This window comes from Myotis brandtii, unplaced genomic scaffold, assembly GCF_000412655.1.
Source record: "Myotis brandtii unplaced genomic scaffold, ASM41265v1 scaffold244, whole genome shotgun sequence".
In the NCBI taxonomy this organism is placed as follows: Eukaryota; Metazoa; Chordata; class Mammalia; order Chiroptera; family Vespertilionidae; genus Myotis; species Myotis brandtii.
The window spans coordinates 3,806,937-3,831,297 of record NW_005359225.1 but is presented as its reverse complement, the minus strand read 5'-3'; the positions used below and the strand labels follow the sequence as shown (position 1 = coordinate 3,831,297).

General features: G+C 53.5%; 1 protein-coding gene across 1 annotated transcript in view; it reads left to right on the top strand.

The window, feature by feature from the left end:
• The window catches only part of ARHGEF17 (Rho guanine nucleotide exchange factor (GEF) 17), a gene marked incomplete at its 5' end in the record, with an annotated part of 60,232 nt that overhangs the window by 20,627 nt on the left and 15,244 nt on the right, over positions 1–24,361 (top strand). The window contains 2 exons of the mRNA XM_014540370.1: positions 20,863–20,940; positions 23,589–23,771. Coding sequence (XP_014395856.1) covers positions 20,863–20,940; positions 23,589–23,771 — 261 coding nt within the window. The remainder of the gene's footprint in view (positions 1–20,862; positions 20,941–23,588; positions 23,772–24,361) is intronic.

Sequence of the window (24,361 nt, the reverse complement as noted above, 5' to 3'; positions counted from 1 at the left end):
TTGCAGATCTTGCTTTATCAGCACTTTCAGAGCTTCCGTATTCTTTCTTGTACTGTGTGATAGAAAGGCTATTTCAGTTATTTTCCATCTTGGGCTGTTACAAACAGTGCTGCAGTGAACACACTCATTCATAGGTTATTTGCGTAGAGGCTGGTGTATTTGGAGGGCACCTTAGGAGTGGAATTGCTGGGACAGCAGGTATATGTGATTCTAATTTGATGCTATCCACAGGAGTCCACCAAGACACGTGGTTCCCACAGCCTCACCAAGTCAGACCTTGGGGTACTTTCCCATCTTGTAAGTGGAAGATGGCACCTTGGTGTGTTTTAGTTGGTATTTATCTCACAATGAGTAAGACTGGTCATCTGCCCACATGCCCAAGAGACATTTGGTTTCCCTTTTCTGTGCACAGTTCATGTCCTTTGCCTGTTTTTCTATTGGGCTGTTGGCCTTTTTGTTTTATCAATTTCTAGGAACCTTTAAATACATGTTAGGGAGGTTAGTCCTTTGCCTGGGTTATGAGTTGCAGATATTTTTTTCCTGACTTGTCACTTGACTTTTGACTTTGTTTACAGTGTATTTTTGCCATGCAGAGGGTTTCATTTTTATGTGGTCTAATTTATCAAATCTTTCATTTTATGGCTTCTGGATTTGGAGTCATGGTAAGAAAGGCCTCTCCCACTCTAAGGTTATAAAGCAACTTCCTCATGTTTTTCTCTGGTGTCTTATGCTTTCTTGTTTTGTTTTCCATTTAAATCTTTGATCCATTTGGAATTTATCCTGGTGCGTAGCGTGAGTTATGGTTCCAACTCCATTTTTTCCCCAGTTGGCTGGCATTTTAAGCTGAGGAGTGACTTGGTCAGAATGGGAGTATCTTCCTGGGGTGGGTGTGAGGGCCAGCTGGAGGAGCCAGGCTGTGGCGGCTGAGGGGCAATGGCAGTGGGGTGAGGGGAAGGGCTTGGGGCCACACCAGTATAACACGATGGATGGTTGGAGGTGGGGCACAGACTGGTGGCATAGCATTCCCAAATCCTCATCAGTGCAAGTCCTATCCCCTCTCTGGGCCTTGAAGGGGCCCTGGAGATCGCCCTGACCCTGGGCTGACTGTGTGGGAGGAGGCAGCCAGCAAAACGATGGGGCACAGAGGATGGCCACAGACCTAGCCTGGGTGAGGGCTGGGGGCGGGGGCGGGGAGTAACCAAAGCCAGACCAGTTGCCCCTTTGACGGATGGGGACCCCAGAGGACAGAGAGTCTTGCCCCAGGTGGCACTCAGGCTTGGTCAAAGTGGAATGGGGAGGGAGGGTGGCAGCAGACTTCACTGTGTTCCTGAAGTGGGCAGGCGGGAAGGCAGAGAGGGGTAGGCCGGGCAGCCATTTGAAAATACCCACCGAAGCCTGGCACTGCAGTCAAGGGAGGGGGCAGGGCCTCTGCCAGCCCTCCGATCCAGGAATGCTGGGGATTGCTGGGGGAGCAGGCACATTGTCCATTGTCTCAGAAGTGTGGGCCCGGCCCAGCCATAGCCATTCTCGAAGGTCCTCTCCCCCTGCCATGAAGCAGGCGTCCTTGTCTTCTCAGTAGAGAAATAGGGAAGCCAGAGTGGACAGACCCCGCCCCCGACAGTCTAGTCCTGTTGCTACCATGGACTTGCTGTGCCACCTGAGGCAAGTCCCTGTCCTCTGGGGTCTCCATCCATCAAAGGGGCAACTGGCCTTGCTTTCGTTACTTCCCCCACCCCCAGCCTCACCCAGGTTCCAATTTGGACTAGAGCTGGAAAGAGATCTTGAGGTCCATGCCTCTTTCCTCTTTACAGACGGGGAAACTGAGGCCATAGAAGGGACCCTGCCCCCTGCCCTCTGCTCTTCTTAACTTTCCTGGGCCTCTGGACCTTCCTCCCTGCCCCCAGCATGGCTTGTATCAACTCCCTGCCCCCACTCCTGGGCCCCAGTGGTCAAATTCCAGGGCTGCCATCGCCATGGCAACAACCAGCTCACAGGGCCCCTCCTCTCAGGGCTTTCCACCAGGCTGTTGTCCAGGGAGGAGGCAGAGAGGGCCTCCTGCCCCTGGGGGACTGGAGGGGTTGGAGGTGGAATAGGGAGGAGGTCAGACCCAACTGATTTCTCGTGTGTTTTTCAAAGGAGAAGATGGAAAAGGCACAAAGTGCTGCCAGCAAATGCTACTCTGTTATCCCACAGACAGTGGAGGGTCAGAGGTGGTCACCTGGGTTGGGACAAGGGACCCTCCCAGAAAGCCTCTCCCAACCTCTCACTGGAGAACCACCCCATAGAAGAGTCTAAAACCAGAGGATTTAGAATGGGAGATGGGAGATCCTAAGGTCTCCACCATCCATTTCTAAGGCCATCCAGGGACTATGGGGCCCAGCCCAGCTTGGGCTTTCTCCCAAGCAGACCTGCCCATGGTAGAAGGAGCTACCATGGCACCATTGGAGAGGGTGAGATCCTTGGTCTGGGGGTAGCAAGCAAGGGCTGCTGGGGAAGGCCAGTCCATGTCCAGGGCTGGCCCAGTCAACCTCTGATATGACTTGCCTTCTAAGGTTCTGTGGTTTTTCATAACAGCCAGTATTTATTGAGAACTCTTTGTTCCAGGCACTGTGCTCAGTAAATCCTATTTTCTATTATATAGATGAAGTAACTGAGGCACAGATGTGGGCTTCCTGGAGGGCGGAACAGCCATCAGTACAGTGGTCTCTGGCTTTGCCCTCCTTTTTCCAGGGACCCAGCCCACTGTTAAATTCTGGTGTATGGCGTTTCTGGTGTTGCCTCCAGCCTTTTCTCCTTGCAAGTACATGTGGATGTATATTTCATAATGTTGAGATGATACAGCATGTATGTTTCATGCTTCTTTCATTTATTATTACACGGAACATTTCTCCTTGGCATTTTAGCCCCCTCAGTGTTGTGACAAAGGCAGGTGCTGTGGGCGTCCTCCTTGGGCCTCCTGGTGCTGGGAGTCTGGGCTGCTATCTGGGTTACTCCCTTGGGCTGGAAGGCCCCCCTTCTCCTTCACTGTGGAATAGATGTGGACATTCTGCCTGCTCGGCCACTGGAGGAGTCTGCTGTGAGACTTGGAGCAGGCTCTACCCTGCACCCACCATCCTCTTGTGTAAAGCAGGAGGCTTCACTCCAGGTTCAAATAAATACCTGTAAGCAGCACATGGGAGCCCCTCAAGAGAGATTCACTCCTATTGGTATGTCATTGCTCTCTTCCTGTACTCAGGTACAGGTTCATGCTTTACCCAGGTCCCACAGCTGGTCAGTGGCAGAGGGGGTTTTGAGCCTCACCACCTCTTTAGTCCTGAGAACCTGGGCAAGTTACAGCTTTTCACTGAGCCCTGGTTTCCCCACTGAGTTGCTGTGAGGATCTGACTCGATAGGCCACTCAAGCCTTTAGTACAGCGGCTCTCAACCTGTGGGTCGCGACCCCTTTGGTGGTCGAATGACCCTTTCACAGGGGTCGCCTAAGACCATCGGAAAACACATATGTAATTACATATTGTTTTTGTGATTAATCACTATGCTTTAATTATGTTCAATTTGTAACAATGAAAATACATCCTGCATATCAGATATTTACATTACGATTCATAACAGTAGCAAAATTACAGTTATGAAGTAGCAACGAAAATAATTTTATGGTTGGGGGTCAACACAACATGAGGACTGTATTAAAGGGTCTCGGCATTAGGAAGGTTGAGAACCACTGCTTTAGTAGATTGTGAAGTGCTGGGTGGTGCCATTTACTGGCAACGTTGCAACCGTAAGCCTAGAGAGACTGAGGCTTCAAGACTGCAACTCCAGAAGCCCAAGGTGCTCAGAGAAGGAGGTGAGTTGGCAGATCTGAGTTATCAGGACAGCTTCCTGGAAGAGGTGGTTCCCGTTCTGGGGCCTCGGGAGAGTCGAGTCTAGACCTGCTCAAGCTGACCTTCAGCTGTGAATCTTGTGCAACACACACACGCACATATGACTTGCTGCCCTGGCACTCAGGCTGGACAGTAGTTGCTGATAGAGAGCAAAAAGGCTTAGGAGCTGAGGCTGCCTCCAATCAGCCCAGGGCAGAGACCACTTCTGCCAGCATGGCCCAGGCCCAGTGACAGCGCCCTGGAGGCTGGGTGGAGGGATCTGGGCAAGGCATGGTCACTGTCGCTGGTCATCTCCACCATCCTAGACTTGCCTCGTATGATAGGAGGGGGGGTTCCCTGGGCTCTGGGTTGGGCCAGGGTCACCAAGGCTCACGGCAGGGCCAGAGTGACTGACTGATGGGTGGAACTTGCTCCCCTCTGGGAATGTCCCCGGGTCCTAGAATAGGGGAGGGGCAGAGAAGATGGGGGCCACACTGCCTCTCAGCTGGCTGATCCCCTTTGGACAAACTATAGTGGAAGAGACCCAAAGACCTGGACCTACCCTCAGGTCTCTGCCTGCTGCCCTGGGGGGTCACGAGACTCCTTTCTGGACCTCGGTGCCCATATGTAAAATGGGAAGGAATCTTCAAGAGAGGATTGAACATGGACATTCCAGACTTGCTCTGTGCATTCATTACACTGATACTTGCTGTCATCCATGCACTAATTCACAAATATGTATGTGCCAAAGCTCCTACTGTGAGCCAGACGATGCTGAAGTCTTTGAGCTCGAAGGGGAGGGAGCACCTCTGCCTTGTTATGTCAGTATCCAGGCCTAGGACAGTGGTCAGATTACTAGGTTAGTAGGAGCTGATAACACTTCAATCTCCCCTGGGCCTTTGGTGGTGTCTGAGTAGAATTTCTCACACCTGGTAAGTGGGGAAAATGGCCTCTTGTGGCTGGGTTGGGGGGGAGGGGGTTTGAGAGACCCCAGATTATAGCTACAGCTCAGACAGGCCCTGCCTCCCTCCTCCCTGCCTCTTAGCTCCCTGGGGCTCTGGCCTGAGGCTGGCCTGGCTTTTCCCAGGGTGCCTGGCCCATAGCCCAGTGAATCATCTTCCGCTCTAGCGGCGGGACACCCCATCCCACCCCAACAACACACACTCAAATGTAGCTCTCACCTCGTCCCCCCAGCTTGTGCCTGTGTCCGAGGGAGGGAAGGAGAGGACAGAAGGGGCTGGACACAGACACTGGATAACTTCCGTTCTCACGATCCCTCACCCCAGCCTCCCTGCAGGCTGGAGAACTGGGTGGCAGCAAGGGAAGGGAGCCCTCCTTTGCAGAGCACCTACTGTGGAGTAGGTGTTCGCCCTCATTTTTCAAGTCAGGAAATAGGCTGAAGGGAAGTGATGTTTGTAGCAGCAAGAAGGTAGTGGTACTGGCCCCCAACCGCATGGGCCCGATTCGCTGTGCAGTGTTCTGTGATGAGCAAAGTTTCTGTGCTCGCTTCAGCAGCACATATATGATGAGCCAAGTTTAAACGTTTTGAATGAAATAACTTTTAGTACTGGGAGGGGAAGACTCTGGAAGCTGGCTTATCCACAAATTCTGATCCAGAGCTGGGACCACAGGCCAGACCACTATTGTGGGCAGAAGTGGTGGGTGCATTTCCTGGGAGCTAAGGTTGCCAGATTTAGCAAATCCTACCCCGAGACTTCATCAGATTCCCAATGGCATCTCTTCCTCCCCTCAAGGGTGGGGCAACTTGCCCCCTGACTCAGATGTGGGGCCTAGAAGAGCTGGGTTCGTTTTTTTCAGCCTGTAAAATGGAAGTGATAGTCCCAGCCTCTTGGGCCCTGGAGGTGAAGCTATGCAGAGCTCACTAGCTCATCGGGAGATGTTTTCATATCTATTGGGATCTGTCCCCCCCCCCCCCCCCCCCCCCCCATTCCTGCTTCCAGCCATTATCACGACGTTAAGAAACTTCTCCTTCCCAGGTTGGAAGATCCAGCTGTATCTTCTTGAACATAAGGGGAGGGGGCAGGGGAGAGGAAAGAAAAAAGAAAAGGGGGGAAACCCACATGTAAAAAAATACATGTTAAAATCAAACCCATGCACCATAGCCCCTGCCATGCGGGCCTCTGCTGCCACCTGTGGGACATCGGGTAGAATTTCAGTTTCCGGAGCCCCAGCTTCCTCACGAAAGCCTGGATCCGGGCAGGGAAATCAGGGGGGAGGGTCAGGCTGTCCATCTCCCATCTCTGAGCTTGGCCTCATTGACCCGCCTCCCTCAGGGAGCGGTGGGGAAGTTAGCATCCACCTGAGCCCCTCCCCCCTCACTATTCACTGAGGGGGAAACTGAATCCCAGAGTGGGGAGCAACTTGGTGAAAGTCACAGAGCAAGTCAGTCAATCAGCTGATACGTATTGTGCACCTACTGTATGTCTGGGCCACAGCTGTGAACACGGAGAGAGCAGGTCTTTGCCTTTACTGACCTGGTAGCGGCGGTGGGGAGGCAGACAGCGCCCTCCCTCCTAGTTCATCTCGCTATTCCCAGTCATCGGGGAAGAGAATCCAGCCCACCACCACCTGTGCCAGGTGCTCGGGGTTGGCTTGACTCCTCATTTTTGTGCTTTGTTGCCGTGGTGAAATCGCTCAGGCCTCTCGGTGTGCTGAGTGTCTAGAATCAAATTCCACATCAGACTTCATTACCTCAGGCAAGTAGCTTCACTTCCGGGCGCCTTTGTTTACTCGTCTGGAAAGGCCATGATAGTAATACGTAGCTCAGAGGATTGGTATTAGGATTAAATGAGCATTAAAGTGGCTGGGCTGAAATCACCTTCTAGGCATCCTCCCTCACAAATCTGACATTCCTGCTGGCATTTGGGCGGAACCTCATCTGGGCTGTCAGCTGGAATACCCCACACATGGCCTCTGCATGTGGCCTGGACTTCCTCACAACGTGGCAGCTGGGTTTCAAGAATGAGAGACTTGCCCCAGCTGGTTTGGCTCAGTGGATAGAGCGTCGGCCCTCGAACTGAAGGGTCCGGGGTTTGATTCTGGTCAGGGGCGAGTACCTTGGTTGCAGGTTCCCTGGCCCTGGCCTGGGTGCGTGTGGGAGGCAACCAACCAATGTGTCTCTCTCACATCGATGTTTCTCTCTGTCCCTCCCTCTCCCTTCCACTCTCTCTAAAAATCAATGGAAAAATATCCTCGGGTGAGGATATATATTTTAAAAAAAGATGAGAAACTCGAGAGAGCAATGTGGAAATACAGTAAAACCTCGATATGAGGACTATCTCGGGCGAGGGGCTATCTGTTAAAGCTGAAAGTCCATTACATAATAAAGTAGGTTTTCCAAATGCATATGTTAAAAATTTGACAAATTCGTTAGTTTACCTGTTTTTACTTATGTAGACATGTACGTGTAATTAAAATTAATATTTATGCCCGGCCAGCGTGGCTCAGTGGTTGAGCATCAACGTATGAACCAGGAGGTCATGGTTTGATTCCCGGTCAGGGCACATGCCTGGATTGTGGACTCAATCCCCAGTGTGGGGCGTGCAGGAGGCAGCCGATCCATGATTCTCCCTCATCGTTGTTTCAGCCGATCCATGATTCTCCCTCATCATTGATGTTTCTTCTCTCTCGCTCCTCTCTTCCTCTCTGAAATCAATAAAAATATGTATTTTTTAAAATTAAGTACTTATGAAAAGTTTAATTTCACAGACAAATTTTCTATATGTATTACAGTAATTTTAAATTTATGCTGAATAGGTCTAGTAAAAGCGTGCATTCACCAGTCATCTCAGGTAAACCACTGCACACGGCTGGGCGTGGCTTAGCGCATGTCAGAACATCAGCCCCCACTGTTAAAATCGCTGTAAAAGTCACACCATACAACGAGGGAGCCAGTTACCACAAGGGGCCTGGTGTGATCACCTGCTAATAATTTGCTCAACATCGTTTATGAGTGGTGACTCTTGGATTTAAATATGTAGACTATAGTTATACATATGTAATATTTAATGTCAGCGAAATTACTACAGTGTTTTTTCCAACTTTTGGCCTATTCGCTAAAAATTTGTTAAAAATAACAGTGAATTAATAACCAAAAAAACCTGTTAAGTTAGTGATAAGCAAATCTTGGTTAATAGCATTTTTTAAATTAACAGGGTGTTAATTTTCACATGACATGGATGAGAAATTTTGTCTGTTAAATCTGAAATTTGTTAAATCGAGGTCCGCAAAATCAAGAGTTGACTGTACATGGCATTTGTATGGCCTGGCTTTGGATGTCACAGAGTATCCCTCTGCTGTCCTCTTCGGCCATGGCAGTCACAAAGGTCCATCCAGTTTCAAGGAGAGGGGACTTAACCCTCATCGCTCTGTGGGAAGAGGGCCAGTGCCTCACTGTCAGAAGAGCATGTGGGGTGGGAAATGTGATAGCTCGCCGAGAAATGCAGTCTGCCGCACCTCCCTGGGATGATGAGGGGGTATTTATCAATGAAATAATAACTCAGTCAATGAAATGAGAGTGATGTAAAGTACTTAGCTCCTGCCTGGCACGTAGTAAGTTTTTAGTAAACAGGAGTTATAGCTATTTTGGGTTATTATTGGAGTGGTCCCTTCATTTTCCAACTCTGCCACAGAACTGCAAGGACCATCACCCACAGACAAGCTGTGCACCAGACCAGCGGTCGCCAACCGGTGGTCCGAGGACGGCTGCACTAGACCACTGACGGGCATACACAGACACATGGATGTGTCCCATGGGACCCATGTCGTGTCAGTCATAGCCGCACCTCCAAGTGCACACAGAGGCCCACCTAAGCAGGGCAGTGGCCCTTGGACAGGAAGGACCTGAGGCTCCTGAGGCACTTGATCTCTCCTTTCTATCCCCAAAGCTCATTCCACAGAATTCTGGGGCCTACCCGGAACAGCCAGTCCCAGGGGAGCCTGTGGCTTGGACACTGCCCTTGCAGCTGCCTATGAAGCCTGGGAACTCTGTGGAGCCTCGACTCTTCCTTCCAGAAGGGAGGGTTCGCAGGGGACAGGCTATGACGTGGGACTGCCTGGGGAAGAGAGGGAAGAAGAGGGAAGGGGTCTCAGGAACAAATGGAGACACGAGGCCCCAGGAGGGGAAGAATCTGGTTCAAGTCACATCATGAGTACATGGTAGAGCCAGAATTTGAGCCCCAGCTCTCTTGTTCAAGTTGGCCCTCAATCTTTATACCGAGAAGTCCCTCTTCTGGAACCTTTGTCTCATTGATGAAGCTAAGGACATGAGTGGCCATCAGTGAAATGGATGGCCCATTAGATTGCGAACATCCGGTACTGACTCCGTGTCCATGGACACGCGTGGGGTCAGGAGCGTCAGGTGGCCCGTGTGGACTACTAGCCAGGGCTCGGTTCCCAGCAAAGAGGATCTCCGCATGGCTCATGGGCGGCATTTTGTCTCCCACCAAAACCACCTGCGTCAGGAGCACCTGCTGGGTCACTGTCTCAACACAAATGAGGCTGAGCTGAGTGCGTGAGGCCAGGGGAGGTGGAGGGGGTTCTCCCAGGAGGTGGTGGGTTTAACAACATGGGGCCTATAAAAAATAAGCCCAGCTAGAGTGGTTCAGTGGCTTGCATGGCTCATGGGCGGCATTTTGTCTCCCACCAAAACCACCTGCGTCAGGAGCACCTGCTGGGTCACTGTCTCAACACAAATGAGGCTGAGCTGAGTGCGTGAGGCCAGGGGAGGTGGAGGGGGTTCTCCCGGGAGGTGGTGGGTTTAACAACATGGGGCCTATAAAAAACAAGCCCAGCTAGAGTGGCTCAGTGGCTTGTCTGCCTCTGAACACACCCTCATGTTGAACGTCAGCCTGTGGTGCACCCAAGTGTTGCCAGGGCTGCTGGTTCGATTCTGGGGTCAGGGCGCCTGCCTAGGTTGCGGGTTGGATCCCCGGTCTCCAGAGTGGCGAAGGCAGCAGATCGATGTTTCTCTCTCTTCTTCTTCCCCTCCCCCCTCTCTCCTCCTCTCCCCTTTCCTCTCTCTAAGCATATCCTCTGGTGAAGATGAAAAAAAAAAAAGGGGACATGGGGCCTGGAGGCAGCCACTGGTCTCCTCCCCTTTCCAGTAAGGTGACCCCCCTGAACCTTCAATGGGGAGTAACAGTAACCAACCATCCTTTGATATTGGGGTGCTTTGGGGATTAAAGGAGCCAGCCAGGGTTTGGAAAGCCCTGGGATGCCTGGCACCTGACAAATGTTCAAACAGCATTAGTGGTGGTGAGAATTCTAAGATTATGGAGCTCCCAGTGTTCCAGTTTGGGTGGCCCCGGAACCCAGACTCTCCTGGCAAATATTTCTATAGAGCCACGCAGATGTGAAGGCTAGACGGGACCCTTGCCTCAGAGCCTGCATTTCTCCTTCATAAACCTGCACTGCACTTGTCATTTCTTTTTCAATTCCTTCACAGACTGTTGTGCCCAGCAGGCACAGTCCTCTTTTCTTACCTTTAATCCCTAGCACAGTGCTCGGTACCTAGAAGGTACTCAATACATATTTATTGAACTAGTCAACAAAGGAATAAAATAAAACTCAGTGAACTACTATTGAAATATGTATCTGTGCCTCCATTCATTTGTCATTTCATTCATCATTCTGTTCACCAACCCATTTATTTACTCCTCTATCATCATTCCATCCTTTCACTTATTCAGCCATTCATTATCCATCCATTTGTCCTTCCATCTGTCCTTTCTCATCATTGGGTCCCCAATTGGTCGAGCACCAGCTGTAAGACCAAGTGGCCCCAAGTGGGCAGTGCCCCAGTGCAGGGTGGGGGTGTGTTCAGAGGCAGGCAAGCAAGGTTTGGGGCTTCTGTTGGAGATGAGGAAGCTATCAGCAGACCTGGTGGAGGTAGGGAGGGTTTGGTATTTCTCAGGGATGGCACATGGTAGGGAGAAGGGGTGTATGTGTTGTGGTGGGGTGTGGGGTGTGAGGTGTGGAGAGGAGGGCTGGGTAGACCTTTACCAAGCACCTCATACACTTACAAAAACTGTCCTGAGCCAGACTCACCCAAACAACTGCAGGGACCCAAAAGGAAAAATCAGTGCCTGAAACAGGAGCTCAGAGGAACAACAGAACCAGACCTACACAAGGTGTTCCCTAGCCCCACCTCAGTCCCTCACCTGACAGCCTCCAGGCTCCAGTGCTGCGATATGGACACCCTGGACATCCTAATTACACAGCTGTGTGTTCCTGGTCCTTCTATCAGCTTCCTTTCATATTCTCACCCACCCCTTTGTTGCCATGGCAACAGGCTGGGATCTAATTAGCCATCTTTAATGAAACAGCAGCAAGCAGTGCCTTTGGCACCAATCCCCACCCCCTTCTCCAGGCTGGGCGCCCACATATCTTTAGATTTCTTGACCTCAGGACCTTGTTCAAACCCTGCCTCCTATAGGAAGCCCTCCCTGTACCCCCAAGGCAGCAGTGACTCCCTCTGCTGAGCCTTCTGAGTGTGGTCTGAGAGCTCCTAGATACCAGCCAGAGTGGATTTATTTCTGCAGGACCAGGCCTGCTGGAGCTGTTGAGGGAATGGATACACCTCACTTACGAGCCCAAGCTATGCCTCCCGCCCCCCCCCCCCCCAACTACTCAGGAAATGAGGCCCTATACAGCTGGAGAGGGTCAGGTGGGGGAAAAGGTGTTCTGAATGAAAGCTAATGGTGGATTAAATAGCTATAATGATCGAGCAGTGGACCAGGGGTGGCCTGCTGACCACGAGCCCGCATGCTGGTATAGGATTATTTTTGGTTCCTGGCTGTTTGGATTAGATCAAGAGGTGTGTCCATCCTCCTTGCTCAAACCGTAACTCAGTCAGTTGGCCTGGCTGTCCCAGTGTCTGCCCCCTGTGTCCAGCCCTGAGAGGAGAGGGAGGAGGAGCAGGCCTCGCCCCCGGGAAGCCCACAGTCCATGCCATTGGGAGGGTAAGAGGCAGAGGACTCACTGGTTTTCTTGGTCCAAACTGGAGGCAGAGAAGGACCCTTGTTCCTGCCTCCCGGGGGCAGAGGGGGCTGGGCAAGAACCCACTCCCAGAGCAGGATGTGGTGACCAGACAGGCTGTAGGTGCTGAAGTTCATGCTGCCAGTGCACAGATTGCTGGGCCCCACTCCAGAGTTTTAGATCAGTAAGTAGGGTGTTGGGGGAGCTGAGAATTCCTAATATATTTCCAGGAGGCATGAAGCTCTTGGTCCAGGGACCACACTTGGAGAACGACTGCAGAGTGGGACCAGAAGGGCAGTTTGTACAGAGCACACGCTCATGCCTTCATTCATTCTTTTAAAAAATATATATTTTTATTGATTTCAGAGGGAAGGGAGAGGGAGAGAGAGATAGAAACTTCAAGGATGAGAGAGAATCATTGCTCGCCTGCCTCCTGCACACACAGACACACCCCCACCGGGGATTGAGCCTGCAACCAGGGCATGTGCCCTGACTGGGAATTGAACCGTGACCTCCTGGTTCATAGGTCTATGCCAGTGATGGCGAACCTATGACACGCGTGTCAGAGGTGACACGCGAACTCATTTTTGTGGTTGATTTTTCTTTGTTAAATGGCATTTAAATATATAAAATAAATATCAAAAATATGTCTTTGTTTTACTATGGTTGCAAATATCAAAAAATTTCTATATGTGACACGGCACCAGAGATAAGTTAGGGTTTTTCAAAATGCTGACACGCCGAGCTCAGAAGGTTCGCCATCACTGGTCTATGCTCAAGCACTGAGTTATGCCTGGCCAGGCCCTTCATTCATTCTTTCATTCAGCAGATTGATTCAACAGTCACTGTGGGCCGGGCCCTCCTGGAACCTAGGGGAGACAGAGAAGTTCGCCCATCACTTATGTGGCACAAACTTAGCACTTGGCAGGCACCTCTCAGGTGTCAGGCTCTGCCGCCGAGTGCAGCCTCTGGGAGCATCCCCACCTGTGTGGTGCTCACTGCTTTGGGGCCTGCTGCCAGGTGTGGGTCACAGTGGTTCTCTCGGGGAATTCTCTGGTCCTGTTTTGACTATTGGCTACTTGGGAGCTGTCTATTGGGGAGTTAAATTTTTAGTGTTAGACATTTTGGACTCTGAGCTGGCCTGTGCTGCCAGAGCCTGAGTCCTGCCTTCTCAGGAGAGGATGAGGAATAATTCCCTTGGATGGGTTGGGGGTGGACTCACCCGGTTGAGGGCTGAATGGGGGGCGGGGAGACAGTGGGGGATAGGAGGCTGAAAGGGCCAGTGGAGAGGTTGGGGGATGCCAGGGAAGGTTGTGAGCGGGAACTTTGGGCTGGCTTGCTGTGTGAGGAGAAGGGAAAAGGAAGAGTTAGTGGGGGGGTGTGTATTAGCCAGCGCTCTGTGCAGGGTGGGATGGCCCAGGGGTAAGCTGCAGTTCCCAGGGGTGGGCATCAATCTGGCAGTTGCTCAAATGTAAATTACAAACAATGACACCTGGTTAAGAAAAACTGAGAATCTGAGAGCAAGTGCACCTGACCTAATCTGGATCAGGGAGGGCTTCCCTGAGGAGGTAACATTTGCACTAAGACAGTCTTAAAAGAAAAGAAAAAGTGCTCCCGAGGAGAGGGAAAAGGCCTGGGCCAAGACCCTGAGTGAGGCAGGAGAGTCTGGTCTGCTTCTAGAAGTTAAAACAGAAGTGATGAAGTTATTAAGCAGGGGAGGTGGGAGGCGGTGGATGGAGAGAGTTTGGTTGATGGAGTCAGGAGGTCTCCACTGTGCAGGAAATCCAGCTACAAGCAGGTTTGAAGGAGGGAGTCAGTTGAGGGTTTGGTGAGCGTGGGAGCTCTCAGTACACAGGGAAGCATGAAGTCTGAAGCCAGCCAGAGCTGAGGCACAGCAAAGGGTTCCCCCCAGTCAGCTGCAGGGTGTACCAGCGGCCCCCTGGTGGGGGGTGGGAGCTGGTGCAAAACAAGTTCACCCCGCGACCCCCTCCCCGTCCTGGTTAAGGGGTCTGGGATAGGATCTGACAGTACCTGGGATTTGAGGGACCGGTGGTGGTGCGGGGTGTAAATGCCTGAGCCCCTCCCCATGGGGGTGGGTTGTGGGGGGTGGAGAGGGATAGGACTGAACTCTCCTAGGACTATTTCCACTACAGGACACTGGTCGGCTGGGTGGGGTGGGAGGAGGGATACTAGGGGTGGGCCCTTCCCTGGTAGCCCCTCTGTCAGGCCCGAGTGCTCGCCAGGGGAGGACACTGTCCGTGTTCGGGAAGGCGTCTGTGTGCATCTCTAAATATGTCTGTGTCTGGCTATAGTAGTGTGAACATGGAAACACGTGTGCACCTGTGTGCTGCACAGGGTCGGGGTCATGCTTGTCAGGGTTTAGGTTTGTACAGGACTATGTTGATGTCTGTGCTCTTGGCTCTCACCCACGCGTGGATACGAATCTAGGCAGGAGAGCAGGTGTCCATGTATGTGGCCTGTTCTGTGTAGGTATGTGATGCTCCTGTGTGTGCCTCCGTGGGGACAGGTGTGGACAAAAAGTGCGTCACCGAGTGTACTCGCCTTTGCCCGTGGGCGTGCACCGACTTGTGTGTGCTCAGAGGCGATGTGTCCGCTGGACCGGAGAGACCCGGTTGGGCCGCGCTGTGCGTTGGGGGGGGCGGGGTCTCGTGTATCAAATGTTAGACTTTTCAAAATCCTCACCTGAGGATGTTTTTATTGATTCTATAGAGAGAGGGAGGGGGAGAGAGCGCGAAACCTCGATGTGAGAGGACCCGCAGCCCCCTCGCCGTCTGTTCTCCCGCCAGCCAGGCGAGGCCCTGTGGTCCCGGTGGCTCCGTGTCTTCCCAAATGAGCTTTACTCCCGGAAAGTCGTTTCACTGAAGTGAGGACTGTCAAGACCAAGTCTTCATGAACTCGAGCGCGGCTGTCCCATTCAGTGTTGCGTGTGTACGTGCACATGTGTTTGTGTGTGTCTGTGTGTCTCTCTGTGTGTGTATACTAGTATGTGTGTGTCTAACTGTGTGTATATGTGTGTGTCTGGCTGTGTGTATGTGTATATGTGTGTGTTTGGCTGTGTGTGTGTCTGTGTGTATGTGTATGTGTGGCTGTGTATGTATGTATGTATGTATGTATGTCTGTGTGTTGCGTGTATCTCTGTGTATTTGTATATGTGTGTGTATGTGTGTTTGGCTGTGTGCATATGTGTGTGTGTGTGTACTAGTATGTGTGTATGTATGTGCTGAGAGGGGAGGGGGCCGCCCTGCCACTGCACCCACAGGCCCTGGAGGTGTCCCGCTGAGGTGTCCGTTCCTGGGTCAGCATGTGCTCCCTAAGGAGGAGAGGAGGCTTCAGGGGCTGTGTCCATGGCTTCGTGTGTCTGGGCCTGGATCCATCTGCTCTCCCAACTCCAGTGGGGGCTGTGGTTCTGTCTTCCTTCCTGTGCTAGGTTGTATGTTTCTCTCTCCACCAACTCGTCTTTGGGCTGAAGGCCCTGGTTCTCAGCTGGGTGACGGCTGCATTTTTTGTCTCTTTGTGGAGTGTCTGGCCTTTGTGGCTTCTCTCTGCGTGCATGTGTCTCTGTCTTCATGCCCTGTTTATTGGGGCCTCCGGTTTGGGTCGTGATGTCCCAGGCACACAGGTAGGAGGAGCCCCCCTCCCCCCTCTTCCTGCTGTACCCCTTCAGCCCCCACCTCCCTTCCCACTTCAGCACCCCATGTAGTGAAGGGCTAGGGCTGGGGCTGTTGAGGGATGAGGGACTCGGAGGGGAGGCTGGGCCTACAGGGCTGTCCCGCCCAGAACAGGTGGGCCTGCTGATCTGGTTGACAGCTGCATTGCCCATCGCTGCTTCCCCTCAGCCCCCACCCCCACATACACTCACCCGTGTCTGGGCATGTGCAGAGGGTGCTTGTGCAGTGACAGGGAGCTGGCCTTGTTTTCTGTGCTTCTACCTGACAGCTGAGTGACAGCCTGCTGTGCTTTTAAGCAGAGAGGAGGCTGGGAAAGGCAGGCACTGCAAAGACAGCCTCCCTGCATGAATTGCCCCAGCCTCCGGGCCTAATGGCCCAGCATCAGCCCTGCCTCCCTTAGGAGGCCTCCCTGCATGACCCTCACTGCTGAGCCTGGCAGGGCTGGGCCAGGGGAGTAAGTGCCCCTAAGGCCCGGTCCGACTCTCAGGGAGCCCTGTGACCAGCAGGGAGACGGACATAGATAAATGCCTCGCTGAGGTGGAGGAAGACGGGATCGTGCAGGCCCAGTGTGTTTGGAGAGCGCTGTTCTCTCCTTGTGTCTTTGTTTTCACAGTTCTGGGAGGGAGGTATTATTCCATTTTGTAGAGGAGAATGTGGAAACTCAAGTGCTTAGGTAACCACCCAAGTCTCATAGCTGGTAAGGTCCGAGCTGGAGACCCCATGGCCCGCAGTTGGCTGGTCAGTCTGGGCAAGAACTCCGGGTGCTGGGGCCCTAAGAGTCAGATTGAGGCAGCTGAGGGGATGCTGGTCCTGGCCCTACAGGACGGGGCTCTGGCTGTGTGACCTGGGCCAGCCATGCCACCTCTCTAACTTGACTTCCTCACCTATAGGAAGTGAAGATGACAATACCTATGTCATAGAACTCTGAGTGTGAGGCTGGAATGAGGCCATATCTGTGAAGTGCTGAGATGTCCCTGGGGGACAAGGGGAGGGGGGTGATCTGGGCTTTTCTTTGGGCCTGGATGCTCTCCCAAACTCCATCCTAGGGTGGGCCCAGCTCATGCTACCTTCTACTGGAAGCTGCTCTGATTGTTTTACAGTCTCAGAGAAGCGCTGTGAATAGATGGTCTGAAGCTGGCGGCTCTGAGGCAGGGCCTGGTGCCTTCTCATCCAACAGAGCACAGGGCCGAAGGGGGTGTCAGCACCCACCCCACCCCAGATCTCCTAGAATAAGAGCCCACTTTTCTGAGTTTGCTTCATTATAGGACAGGTTTGAGGACATGCCTAAGCCCTGAGTCCCTGAGTCAGAGGTGGGGGCGGGGGCAGGGGCCTGAGGCAGGCATACCACAAGCCAAAGGGGTGAGCAGTGGCTGGAACAGGAGGCTGGACAGTCCTGGGCTTGGGTCTGCTCAGCTGACAGAGACCCTGGGCACCGCTGTGAATCCCTACCCTGAGGGCCTCCTTGGGGTGGGGATGGAGGGATGCTGCAGACAAGGACACTCAGCTTGCGTTGCCCTGTGCACTCAGATCAGCAGGCCTTGGTAGCTGGATCCTGAGGTAGATGTTGTCCCCTCCCCCCCGGGTGGCAGGTCGGCCGTATGCTGCAGATGGTGAAGACCCTGGCCCAGTTCACCATCGCGCTGGAAGACATGCGCGATCTGGGCCCGGCCGCCGCCTCCGGGGAGCCCGCCGAGAACAGCAGCGCAGACGCTGAGGAACCTGGGGAGGCCCAGGTACCGGGAGAGGGAGGGGCAGCCAGGCACTTGGGCCAAGGCCTAAAATCCATCTGACCCAGGACTGGGGGAAACATGGACAGATGCTGGGGCGCAGGATCGGGGGACATAGGATCAGATACATCAGCTGCCTGACCCGGGGGGTGGTGGCTCCGTGGCAAGGGATGGGGGCAGGGAGGATTGGAGGTATGTGAGGGGCCCAGGCAGCAGTGGTGTGGCTGCAGAGCACGGAGGTTTGGTGCCACCAGGATGCAAGCTTAGGATGGCAGAAGGGCTGGCAAACTCAGCTGGGATGGGAGGCCTGCACCCTGAGACCCAGCCTAGCGAGACCTAGTAGTGCTTCAGCATGCAGTGATATGGTCAGCAGTGAGCGACCCTGGCCTGGGGTGGCCTGGGTCCGCGGCTCAAGAAGGGGCCTGAGGGAGTCTGCAGGTGTGTGTGTGTGTATGTGCTAGTATGTGTGTGTGTGTGTACTAGTATGTGTGTATGTATGTGCTGAGAGGGGAGGGGGCCGCCCTGCCACTGCACCCACAGGCCCTGGAGGTGTCCCGCTGAGGTGTCCGTTCCTGGGTCAGCATGTGCTCCCTAAGGAGGAGAGGAGGCTTCAGGGGCTGTGTCCATGGCTTCGTGTGTCTGGGCCTGGATCCATCTGCTCTCCCAACTCCAGTGGGGGCTGTGGTTCTGTCTTCCTTCCTGTGCTAGGTTGTATGTTTCTCTCTCCACCAACTCGTCTTTGGGCTGAAGGCCCTGGTTCTCAGCTGGGTGACGGCTGCATTTTTTGTCTCTTTGTGGAGTGTCTGGCCTTTGTGGCTTCTCTCTGCGTGCATGTGTCTCTGTCTTCATGCCCTGTTTATTGGGGCCTCCGGTTTGGGTCGTGATGTCCCAGGCACACAGGTAGGAGGAGCCCCCCTCCCCCCTCTTCCTGCTGTACCCCTTCAGCCCCCACCTCCCTTCCCACTTCAGCGTCCCATGTAGTGAAGGGCTGGGGCTGGGGCTGGGGCTGTTGAGGGATGAGGGACTCGGAGGGGAGGCTGGGCCTACAGGGCTGTCCCGCCCAGAACAGGTGGGCCTGCTGATCTGGTTGACAGCTGCATTGCCCATCGCTGCTTCCCCTCAGCCCCCACCCCCACATACACTCACCCGTGTCTGGGCATGTGCAGAGGGTGCTTGTGCAGTGACAGGGAGCTGGCCTTGTTTTCTGTGCTTCTACCTGACAGCTGAGTGACAGCCTGCTGTGCTTTTAAGCAGAGAGGAGGCTGGGAAAGGCAGGCACTGCAAAGACAGCCTCCCTGCATGAATTGCCCCAGCCTCCGGGCCTAATGGCCCAGCATCAGCCCTGCCTCCCTTAGGAGGCCTCCCTGCATGACCCTCACTGCTGAGCCTGGCAGGGCTGGGCCAGGGGAGTAAGTGCCCCTAAGGCCCGGTCCGACTCTCAGGGAGCCCTGTGACCAGCAGGGAGACGGACATAGATAAATGCCTCGCTGAGGTGGAGGAAGACGGGATCGTGCAGGCCCAGTGTGTTTGGAGAGCGCTGTTCTCTCCTTGTGTCTTTGTTTTCACAGTTCTGGGAGGGAGGTATTATTCCATTTTGTAGAGGAGAATGTGGAAACTCAAGTGCTTAGGTAACCACCCAAGTCTCATAGCTGGTAAGGTCCGAGCTGGAGACCCCATGGCCCGCAGCTGGCTGGTCAGTCTGGGCAAGAACTCCAGGTGCTGGGGCCCTAAGAGTCAGATTGAGGCAGCTGAGGGGATGCTGGTCCTGGCCCTACAGGACGGGGCTCTGGCTGTGTGACCTGGGCCAGCCATGCCACCTCTCTAACTTGACTTCCTCACCTATAGGAAGTGAAGATGACAATACCTATGTCATAGAACTCTGAGTGTGAGACTGGAATGAGGCCATATCTGTGAAGTGCTGAGATGCCCCTGGGGGACAAGGGGAAGGGGGTGATCTGGGCTTTTCCTTGGGCCTGGATGCTCTCCCAAACTCCATCCTAGGGTGGGCCCAGCTCATGCTACCTTCTACTGGAAGCTGCTCTGATTGTTTTTAACAGTCTCAGAAGCGCTGTGAATAGATGGTCTGAAGCTGGCGGCTCTGAGGCAGGGCCTGGTGCCTTCTCATCCAACAGAGCACAGGGCCGAAGGGGGTGTCAGCACCCACCCCACCCCAGATCTCCTAGAATAAGAGCCCACTTTTCTGAGTTTGCTTCATTATAGGACAGGTTTGAGGACATGCCTAAGCCCTGAGTCCCTGAGTCAGAGGTGGGGGCGGGGGCAGGGGCCTGAGGCAGGCATACCACAAGCCAAAGGGGTGAGCAGTGGCTGGAACAGGAGGCTGGACAGTCCTGGGCTTGGGTCTGCTCAGCTGACAGAGACCCTGGGCACCGCTGTGAATCCCTACCCTGAGGGCCTCCTTGGGGTGGGGATGGAGGGATGCTGCAGACAAGGACACTCAGCTTGCGTTGCCCTGTGCACTCAGATCAGCAGGCCTTGGTAGCTGGATCCTGAGGTAGATGTTCTGGGCAAGCTGAGGCCTGGGAGGGAGTGGAGAGGGAAGAATAAGCCCCAGCGATCTGGGACCCAGAGGAGTTAGGGGCCTGGCTCAGGACCACTCCAAAGACTTACAGGAGACGGGGATGGAGTCTGCCTGGGAAGGCTTCCTGGAGGAGGGGCCACAGAGGCACAGGGATTGCTGGCAAGGAGCGGTAGGAAGTGAGTCCCAGGAAGTTGGACACAGGGAAGGCATCCCAGTCTGGTTTCCAGAAAAGTCTTCCCACAGAATAGGGGCTGCCCTGTCAGGGGTGCACACCCTGCCCCTGCGGGTGTGGGTGCAGAGTTGGGGAAATCCCAAAGGGACACTACTACAATTCATCAGATTTTCAGAATGGAGGCATTGGTGCTTGGGTCTCCTTTTCCTCGTTTTTAAAACGGGAAGAATAGTAATATCTACCTCACAGGGTGGTCAGAGAGATGAAATAATATATAATGCTTAGAACAGAGCCTAACACAGAGTAGGGCTCAGTTAAGCTCTTAATGAGAGAACTGGGACCCAGCCTTGTCTGAGAGCGTCTGATCCTGCCCCCTCCCGGCTCTGACTTTTGGGGCCAGCCTCATCTCTCTGGGCCATCTTGTCTTCACCTGTAGCAGGGGTAACCGTTTTTACTCTCAGGGGGAAGCACAACCAGGTGGGGTCTGACCCCACAGCACTGAGCCTGAAGGTGGGGTTTTCAGAATTGGCAGCTGGAGTGGGGGGTGGCCTGGAGGCATCCTCCTTTTTGCAAATGCGAGAGGTTATTGATTTTTTTTTTTTTGAGTCCTTCTCAGAAGCCCAGAAGGGGAGCCCAAAAGTAAACAACCGTGGGAGGGGTTGGAAGAGCCAGGCGCACTCTGGGGAGGAGGGAGATGCAGGGCAGGGTCCTCCCCGCAGTAGGAGCCTGTGAGCAGAGAGCTGGCATAATGGAGGTCCAGGGCACCTTGGAGCACAGCCAGCAGCCCTGGGTGGTGGCAAACCGTAAAGGCCAGGGAGAGGGTGTGGGTGGGCCCTCTGGGCCCATGTGCACTGCCCACCCTTTACCTTCTGTTTCCCAGGACATGCGGAAGCACGTGACCATGACCCTGCTGGACACGGAGCAGTCGTATGTGGAGTCGCTGCGCACCCTGATGCAGGTGAGGCTCACAGCCCTCCCAGGCTCCCACTTCATGGACAGGGAGCCGAGGTCAGAGGTAGAGAGGAGTGATGCTGGGACACACCGCCCTCCGTAGAGAACTCCCCAGGTGGCTACCCCAGGGGTGGAAGCCTCCTCTAGGGCAGGAGAGAATGCAAAGGGCCTTCATGAGGCCAGACCAGGCTACGCCAGGGCACAGGCTCCTTCACCCACTGCCCTTCCAACTCCCCAAGGCAGCCGGAGTCTGAGCTTGGGTTGTAAAGCCCTCTGGTGTACCCCCTCTCCATTTTATTCATGGCCTGAGCAAGTGTTTGTTGAGGGGAATGAAACGTTAAGCTCCTGCACGTGAGGCCCTCCAGGGGCAGGAAACACAGGGATAAACGAGAGACAAGCCGCTGCCACAGGAGCTCTCAGTCCTGCTGGGGGCCTAGGTGAGTCTGTGGGCACTCCTGAGGCATCGAAGGGGCAACTGTACGTCATGGGATCAGCGCATTTTCCCGGGAGGACATCTGGCTTCCTCCTGAACTGTCTTCTCCGCAGCAGGAACAGCATGTGCACAGTCCAGTAAGGAGAACATCCAGAGGTCCGTGTGGCCAGCGCAGAGCCCAGGGGTTGGTCCTATGGTGACGCTGAGGGGGCCAGCAGGGGCCACAGGGTAGGGGTCTTGAATACCAGGAAGAGGGTTTGGACTCTGTCGAGGGTCTTGGGGAGTCAGTGAAGGGCTTTGAGCAGGGGCAGTGTATAGCATGACTGATGCTTTACAAAGTCTGTTGACTCCTGGGAAGGTGGGTAGCAGAAGAGGAGGCCGGGTCAAAGTCACTGAGGTCAGGCGAGGGAGGAGAGGCCAGGACCAGCGCAGAGGCTGCTGGGAGAGAGAGTTGGGGACAGACATTTAAGAGGTGGGTTGGTCAGGCCAGGCATGGTAACTGGTTGGCTGTAGGGGGTGAGGTGGGGAAGCGCAGCATGATGCCCGGGCCCCTAGCCTTGGCGACTGAGGCACTAATGGAGCCCCACCTGGGAAAGGTGGGGCAAGATGGTGAGCTTGGGTTCAGAAACAGGGAGTGTGGGAATAGGATAGCCCAGGAGCCGAGATGCACCAGCGGGTCTGGGGCCCAGGATGGAGAGCATGGTCTCAGCTGAAGTGGGGCCTGGCATTCACAGTTAAGGGTGAGTTTGTTCAAGCCACCTGGGCAGAGTGAGAGCAAAGGGCAGGAGGTAGAGCCCTGGCAACATTCATTAATTCACTCCACAAACCCCTCCGGAGCACCTGCTTCGCTGCTGAACCACCAGTGAGCATGAGAGAGAAGCTCCTGTCTCCTGGAGCTCACAGTCTGTGGCAGAGACCAGCAGTAACCAGACACACAGACCACACATGAGGACAAATGATGATGCAAAAGTGCACAGAGAGTATGTACCTAACAACAGGATGTTGTTCAGCCTTAAAAAGGAAGGAAATTCTGACACATGCTACAATATAGATCAGCCTTGAGGACATTATGCTCAATGAAATAAGTTAGTCACAAAAGGACAAATACTGTGTGATTCCACTTATATGAGGTAGAGGAGTCAGATTCCCTGGCTCCGACTGGCCAGTGCTGAGAGAGGAAGGCTGCCAGCCTGTCTCCTCACCATCACCCCTGGCCCTTTCAGAATCCAAGCCACGTGAGAGGATTCTGTTGAGCATTACTTTCTGGAATTTTTCTTACAAAACAAGCCAGATTTTTAAAATGTTTAATATACATTTTATTACAATGTTGAATACTACAGTATACTTCTTCAGGGTTTTTTGGCCTGCAGTTACAGTTCGGGCCAGTAGAGGGCGGCCTCTCCACGAGCAAGGGCTGTTTATGTGCAGGACACACCACTGAATGCAGATTTGAAGTGAAAAACAGGTTTAGTCACAGACTGACTAGCAGATCTGAAAACTGTTAAAATAATGCTCAGATAGTGTCACTAGCAGCCTCAGTAACTTCCCGTTTGGCCTCCATGCCTCCCCTGCTTCATTTCCCCACAGCGGTTATCATCTTGAGACTTACCAGGTGATGTCCACAGGTAGTCAGTTCTGAGACCCGTTCTTCACATGTTCACATCTCTGAAATCAAGGTGCATTTTATAATTGAATGCATATCATCATTTAATTGACAGCAAATTTTTTTCTTAAAGATACATCTTAGATTTGATGAAATGTGCTTTGTTTTTATTTATTATTTTATTTGTGTATTTTATCTGACTAGATTGTAAACCCTTTCAGGGCAGGGATTTTTCTCTTTTTTGTTCACTGGTGTCACCCAGTCCTTGCACGGTGCCCAGCACATAGTAAGTGCTCAGTAAAACATTAGCTGACTTAGTGTGTACCTATGGGTCTCCAGGGAGCCCAGTTTTCTTGCTTTCCTCACTCCAAAATCTGCTTGTCCATGCATCCAACAAACCTTTCCTGAGCCCCTCACACCCATCTTATGCCAGGCACGGGCTGTGCAGTGCGGGGCATGCGGATAGGCCTTCCTATTTCCCTCCTAGAGCTCTGAGTCTAATGAGGGAGATCCAAGAGGCAGGGCCCTGAGCTGCAGGCCTGGGTGACTGTGTGCACCTATGCCACCGGGTTGGGTGCCATCTCTGAGGGGACCTACACTGACCTCGTGGGTCCCCCAGGGCTACATGCAGCCACTGAAGCAGCCCGAGAACTCCTTGCTGTGTGACCCATCGCTGGTGGACGAGATTTTCGACCAGATCCCGGAGCTCCTGGAGCACCACGAGCAGTTCCTGGAGCAGGTGCGGCACTGCGTGCAGACCTGGCACGCCCAGCAGAAGGTGGGAGACCTGCTCATCCAGTCGGTGAGTGGCCCTGCTGCCTACGGCTGCAGCCCCCACAGCCTCGCCACCTCAGGCCCCTCCTGGATGGGGCTGGCTGCTGCTGTGGGCCCCTCACCCCACCTCACTCCACTTCACCTGGGCAATGACTCTGATCCCAGATGTAATCCCAGAACCTGACCAGACACTGGCACTGACCGCAGACCCTGGGTTGATCTGAACCTGGACATTGCCCAATCCCAGGGTTTGATGGGATGCCCCATCCCAACCAGACACTGACCTGATCCCGGACCCAACTCAGGTTGCTGACCCTGAATTGGTGCCGACGCTGCCCCAGACCTCAAAGGGATGCTAGTACTAACCTCAACTCCTACCTTGACTAGCTCTTTTCTCCACCAGATATTTCAATAATAATAGCTAACTATTTAGCATTTAATATGTGCCAGGCATTAGTCTAGATCAGGGGTGGGCAAACTTTTTGACTCGAGGGCCACAATGGGTTCTTAAACTGGACCGGAGGGCCGGAACAAAAGCATGGATGGAGTGTTTGTGTGAACTAATATAAATTCAAAGTAAACATCATTACATAAAAGGGTACAGTCTTTTTTTTTTTT